The 6506-nt window shown below is 43.3% G+C and overlaps 1 protein-coding gene across 1 annotated transcript in view; it reads left to right on the top strand.

Moving 5' to 3' along the window:
- The first annotated feature begins 261 nt into the window (after nt 1-261).
- The window catches only part of LOC131444089 (NACHT, LRR and PYD domains-containing protein 12-like), a 7299-nt gene continuing 1054 nt past the window's right edge, over nt 262-6506 (top strand). Inside the window, exons 1-6 of the mRNA XM_058614229.1 lie at nt 262-1866; nt 1978-2144; nt 2242-2415; nt 2514-2687; nt 2776-2949; nt 3047-3220. Of these exons, the coding sequence (XP_058470212.1) occupies nt 370-1866; nt 1978-2144; nt 2242-2415; nt 2514-2687; nt 2776-2949; nt 3047-3220 (2360 nt within the window). The 5' untranslated portion in view covers nt 262-369. The remainder of the gene's footprint in view (nt 1867-1977; nt 2145-2241; nt 2416-2513; nt 2688-2775; nt 2950-3046; nt 3221-6506) is intronic.

The following is a 6506-nucleotide window of genomic DNA, read 5'->3' as shown; positions in this document are numbered from 1 at the left end:
GACAGTAAGAGGACTTTTAATGTGAAAGGAAGAACATCTTATTTTCTCAATGATCCAATCACTGATTTATTTTCTTGTGTTCTGTCAGAAATCAGGGCTCCAGCTTGTCGACGTGAACTCAAATCAAACCTGAAGAAGAAGTTCCAGTGTTTGTTTGAGGGCGTGGCTAAAGCAGGAAACCCCACCCTTCTGAATGAGATCTTCACAGAGCTCTACATCACAGAGGGAGGGACTGGAGAGGTCAATGAAGAACATGAGGTCAGACAGATTGAAAGAGCTTCCTGGAAACCAGACAGACCAGAAACATCCATCAGACAAGAAGACATCTTTAAAGCCTCAGCTGGAAGAGACGGACCAATCAGAAGAGTGATGACAAAGGGCATGGCTGGCATTGGGAAAACAGTGTTAACACAGAAGTTCACTCTGGACTGGGCTGAAGACAAAAGCAACCAGGACGTACAGTTCATGTTTCCCTTCACCTTCAGAGAGCTGAATTTGCTGAAAGAGAAGAAGTTCAGTTTGGTGGAACTCATCCATCACTTCTTCACTGAAACCAAAGAAGCAGGAATCTGCAGGTTTGAAGACTTTAAGGTGGTCTTCATCTGTGATGGTCTGGACGAGTGTCGACTTCCTCTGGACTTCCACAACACTGAGATCCTGACTGACGTCACAGCGTCCACCACAGTGGACGTGCTGCTGACAAACCTCATCAGGGGGAAACTGCTTCCCTCTGCTCGCCTCTGGATAACCACACGACCTGCAGCAGCCAATCAGATCCCTCCTGACTGTGTGGACATGGTGACAGAGGTCAGAGGGTTCACGGACCCACAGAAGGAGGACTACTTCAGGAAGAGGTTCAGAGATGAGGAGCAGGCCAGGAGGATCATCTCCCACATCCAGACATCACGAAGCCTCCACATCATGTGCCACATCCCAGTCTTCTGCTGGATCACTGCAACAGTTCTGGAGAACATGCTGAAAGAACTGCCCAAGACCCTGACTGAGATGTACATCCACTTCCTGGTGGTTCAGTCCAAAGTGAAGAGGGTCAAATATGATGGAGGAGCTGAGACAGATCCACACTGGAGTCCAGAGAACAGGAAGATGATTAACTCTCTGGGGAAACTGGCTTTTGAGCAGCTGCAGAAAGGAAACCTGATCTTCTATGAATCAGACCTGACAGAGTGTGGCATCGATATCACAGCAGCTTCAGTTTACTCAGGAGTCTTCACTCAGATCTTTAAAGAGGAGAGAGGCCTGTACCAGGACAAGGTCTTCTGCTTTGTCCATCTGAGTGTTCAGGAGTTTCTGGCTGCTCTTCATGTTCATCTGACCTTCATCAACTCTGGAACAAATCTGTTGTCAGAACCGACAACGAGCCAGTTGACCAGGCCGTTTGGAAAAAAACCTAAACTGAATCATCTGCACCAGAGTGCTGTGGACGAGGCCTTACTGAGTCCAAATGGACACCTGGACTTGTCCCTCCGCTTCCTCCTGGGTCTTTCACTGGAGACCAATCAGAAGCTCTTAAGAGGTCTACTGACACAAACAGGAAGTGGTTCACAGACCAATCAGGAAACGGCTGAGTACATCAAGAAGAAGATCAGTGAGAATCTGTCAGCAGAGAGAAGCATCAACCTGTTCCACTGTCTGAATGAACTGAATCATCGTTCTCTTGTGGAGGAGATCCAAGAGTCCCTCACATCAGGACGCCTGTCCACAGAGACACTGTCTCCTGCTCAGTGGTCAGCTCTGGTCTTCATCTTACTGTCATCAGGAAAAGATCTGGAAGAGTTTGACCTGAAGAAATACTCTGCTTCAGAGGAGGCTCTTCTGAAGCTGCTGCCGGTGGTCAAAGCCTCCAACAAAGCTCTGTACGTGGATCAGTATATAAATATTAATAAGACATATTCTAAAGAGCACAAGACAAACATGTTTAACCTTTTGTTCATCACTGTTTTCTACCTCAGACTGAGTGGCTGTGAACTCTCAGAGAGAAGTTGTGAAGCTCTGTCCTCAGTCCTCAGCTCTGTGTCCTCTGGTCTGAGACACGTGGACCTGAGTAACAACGACCTGCAGGATTCAGGAGTGAAGCTGCTGTGTGATGGACTGAAGAGTCCTCACTGTTCTCTGGAGACTCTCAGGTCAGAACTCTGACTCAGACTCTTTGCTTCTTTAGGTTCTTGTTGATAAAGATGTTTTTTCTGAATCACTGAGTTCATCATATCTTTTTAACTCCAGTCTGTCAGGTTGTCTGGTCTCAGAGGAAGGATGTTCTTCTCTGACCTCAGCTCTGAACTCCAACCCCTCCCATCTGAGAGAACTGGACCTGAGTAACAATGACCTGCAGGATCCAGGAGTGAAGCTGCTGTGTGATGGACTGAAGAGTCCTCACTGTTCTCTGGAGACTCTCAGGTCAGAACTCTGACTCAGACTCTTTGCTTCTTTAGGTTCTTGTTGATAAAGAGGTTTTTTCTGAATTACTGAGTTCATCATATCTTCTTTAACTCCAGTCTGTCAGGTTGTCTGGTCTCAAAGGAAGGATGTTCTTCTCTGACCTCAGCTCTGAACTCCAACCCCTCCCATCTCAGAGAACTGGACCTGTGTAACAATGACCTGCAGGATCCAGGAGTGAAGCTGCTGTGTGATGGACTGAGGAGTCCTCACTGTTCTCTGGAGACTCTCAGGTCAGCTCAGTTGATTTATATGTACAATTCTACTCTGATTATTTTTTTAATTACATATGTGAATAGATTTTCTTGAACTCCTCCTCAGAATGAGTGGCTGTAACCTCTCAGAGAGAAGCTGTGAAGCTCTGTCCTCAGTCCTCAGCTCTGTGTCCTCTCGTCTGAGACACATGGACCTGAGTAACAACGACTTGCAGGATCAAGGAGTGAAGCTGCTGTGTGATGGACTGAAGAGTCCTCACTGTTCTCTGGAGACTCTCAGGTCAGAACTCTGACTCAGACTCTTTGCTTCTTTAGGTTCTTGTTGATGAAGATGTTTTTTCTGAATCACTGAGTTCATCATATCTTCTTAACTCCAGTCTGTCAGGTTGTCTGGTCTCAGAGGAAGGATGTTCTTCTCTGACCTCAGCTCTGAACTCCAACCCCTCCCATCTGAGAGAACTGGACCTGAGCTACAATCATCCAGGAGACTCAGGAGAGAAGCTGCTGTCTGCTGGACTGAAGAGTCCTCACTGGAGACTGGACACTCTCAGGTATTCTCCTCTTCCTCCTTCTCCTTCATCTTCATGTTTATCAGCAGTATTCAAACTTGTCAGCAGGTTCAGGTTGAAGATGTCCTGTTATTATGTTTTCCTCTGTCAGTGAGTATAACCAAACATTAGTGACACTTTTTAAACACCTGTTGTTGTTCTTTTCCTTCTTCTGGCTCCTCCCTTTAGGGGGCGCCACAGCAGATCATCTGCCTGATAGATATTGTTCTTGTTTGACAATAAACTAGAAAACTAGAAACAAACACTAGACTCTGGTGAGAACGAGTGAATGTCACGTAGCTCAGCCTGAGAAACGACCAGAACCATGAACTGGACAGATCATCTGCACAGAGTAGCAGCATCATGTGAGAAGTCCTGGTACTGGGTACAGAACAGTCCTGGTCCACTTCAAACAGTCTACGGTCAAACTAAAGTAAAGATGTCTTTATTCTGTGGTGTTTGTAGTGAGTTGTGTACGAGATGTTCGTCATCTAACAGCTACAATCAAGTTGTTCTTCATTCTTCATTCAACGGTGAAAACACACAAGTTTTGGAAGCAGCAGTAACAGCGACGAGCCTCCGCAGCAGCAGCTGCATAAGTAGCCATGTGTTTCCTCTGTGACGCGCAGCTGAAAAAACCACGAAAGCACTGGAAACTAGGTATCGATTCAAGCAAGCGATCAAACAACCGTAATTCAAATACAAAGTTTATGGTTTTTAGACCCACAATACTGCGATTTGAAACACTGTAAAAAATACAAATGAAATCCCTCTTTTTTATCTATTTTCTTTGTTTACTTGGTTTGTGCTGGGCCAACTTGTTGCTGGTTTACTCGTGGTGGGTTTCAAATGTATAAACAGAAGTTGTCTTCTGTGTTGTCCACGTGGTGGCGCTGTTGAGTAAATGCGTAGCCTCCTGAAACTGTGGTCTCTGGTTCTGCAGACACCGGCCGTTTCTCAATATCCATACTTGTGCGTACTTGTGCGTACTTGCGTACTCCGGTACTGTTCAAGTGCTGTTCCAATTCTCAAGTAAGCGAACAGCGAGGACCCGGAAGTATTCTCGCTCCGCCCGTTTTTACCAGGTATGCATCGGAGGTGACTTAAGCGTACTTGGGATGGCCATGTATCCCAGAATACTGAAGTATATGAACTAAGAAGAACACATTAACACAGCTAAAGTTTAATACTTAAATGTATTGATGATTGACATTAATAAGTAAACATGAGATAAGAGGGTCTCTTGGACACATGACAAGTGAGACCATACATTTTACAATAGGCATCCTGTATAGGACAGGAAACTAGAGGGTCTGTTTTGAATATGGTTAGTTAGGAAATATAGATGTCTCTTGTTTGACTAAATGGTGATATTGTCCAATTTAAAAATCATGGGACAGTATGGTATATCCGGACCCAACTTGTTTTTCAAGTTGTTGCATTATGGAAACAGGAGAAAGGCGGGGGTCGAAACATGTGATTTTCTAGCAAATAAGAATGCTAGAAAATCTATATAAGGTTAGTTTTGCTTTTCTGAGGCAGAATTGTTCGGAGATTCGGCAAGAACACATTCTCCCGAGCTGCTGCAGAGCTTGGTTCTGACGCCTGACTTGTGACTAAATAAAATCCCTTTGTTCGGTACAAGTCCTGTGTCAGTGGGGTCTTTTCCTGCATCATCAACTCATCACCTATCGTTCATAAGAAGAAGGAAGCCTGACAAAAACGACATTACATTTGGGCGGAGCATAGCAGCAGATAATAGAAATATAAATCTGAAATAAATATTTTTCTTTGTCCCGGAACAAAGTTTTAACATCATTTGAGGCGAGAAATTAGTCATTTAGAACAGTGGTCCCCGACCTTTTTATCACCAAGGACCGGTCAACGCTTGACAATTTTACCGCGGCCCGGGGGGGGGCTGGTTATATTGTAATATATTATTATTATTATTATTATTATTATTATTATTATTATTATTATTAATAAACAGCTGAAATAAAGTTTGAGGCGTCAGATCACGCTTCTGCATGTTTGTGTGCCCGCTAAGACTCACAAGCTCTCCTCTTCTCGACCACTGCTCTAACGCTCTCTAACTCTAGTTGCTATGGTAACGTTTAAACATGCCTGCAAAATAAGATACCGATACGCCACAAAAACGAATATAAAGTGCATGAAAATTTTAACTCACCATAATGGTCTCTAAGTGACGAAGCAATTTTGAAGGCTTCATTGCCTCATTAGCAAGCCGGTTGCCGCATATTATGCAGAGCGGGCTTGGTATGTGGGAATCACCTGCCGCAATAAATCCATATTTCAAGTAGCTCTCCTGGTATTGTCTGTTAAAAGCTTTCTTTTTCTTGGAAGTCGTAGGCTCTTCTTCTGTCTCTTCACTGGGCCTTTTCCCCTTCGCAAAGAAACTTTCCAAAGACGTCTGTTTCTTACTCATTTTGCTAGCTTGTGGGTTAAAGTTTGGCGCACAGATGTAACCGAGAGAATCCGGTCATTTTTCAAAATAAAAGGTTTTTCAAAATAAAAGATTGCTCATACTTGGATAATAAATAAAACGGAAATTATTAATTATTTCTTGTGCGGCCCGGTACCAATTGATCCACGGACCGGTACCGGTCCGCGGCCCGGTGGTTGGGGACCACTGATTTAGAAATCAAACATGTGGTTTGTGTATGAAGATATGACGTATTTATAGTTTGGCAGCTACGTTTGTCGGAGGTGATAAGCTCCGCCTCTGCGGACGCTCGGCGCTCACTGTGCCCGGCACAGAGCAGCGTGACCTCGGCCTGTCCTGATGAAATGATCCGCTGGCTCAGACGTCGCTGTCATTAGATGCTCGGTGTGATCCATAGATTTGTTGTTGACGTGTTGTTTTATTTTTAATGGAAACGTTTTGACCTGACAGTTTGAAGGTTTGTATATTGTTAATGTTTTATTTATTTTAACTTTGAATGTTAGATTTATATTAAAGTCGCACGGTCATTGTATCTGTATTTAAATATAATATGTAAATATTAGATATGTAGAGTAGTATATATTTGTACAAGTCATATATATATATATACTGTATATATATACTACTCTACAATGCTGTAATATATCTATTTTCCACATTGTATAATTTGTATTGTATTTTTTAATAGAAATAAATTAATAAATGAAGTTAAATATTTAAAATGTAAAAATAATAACAACATATATATGCATTTATTAAAAGTATTTCATATGTTCATTTATCAACACCGTAGGTGGCGCTAATGAGGCTGCAGCACTGCAGCAC

The sequence above is a fragment of the Solea solea genome, chromosome 17, assembly GCF_958295425.1.
Source record: "Solea solea chromosome 17, fSolSol10.1, whole genome shotgun sequence".
Taxonomy (NCBI): domain Eukaryota; kingdom Metazoa; phylum Chordata; class Actinopteri; order Pleuronectiformes; family Soleidae; genus Solea; species Solea solea.
The sequence above is the reverse complement of the archived record's forward strand: the minus strand, read 5'-3'. Positions and strand labels throughout refer to the sequence as shown.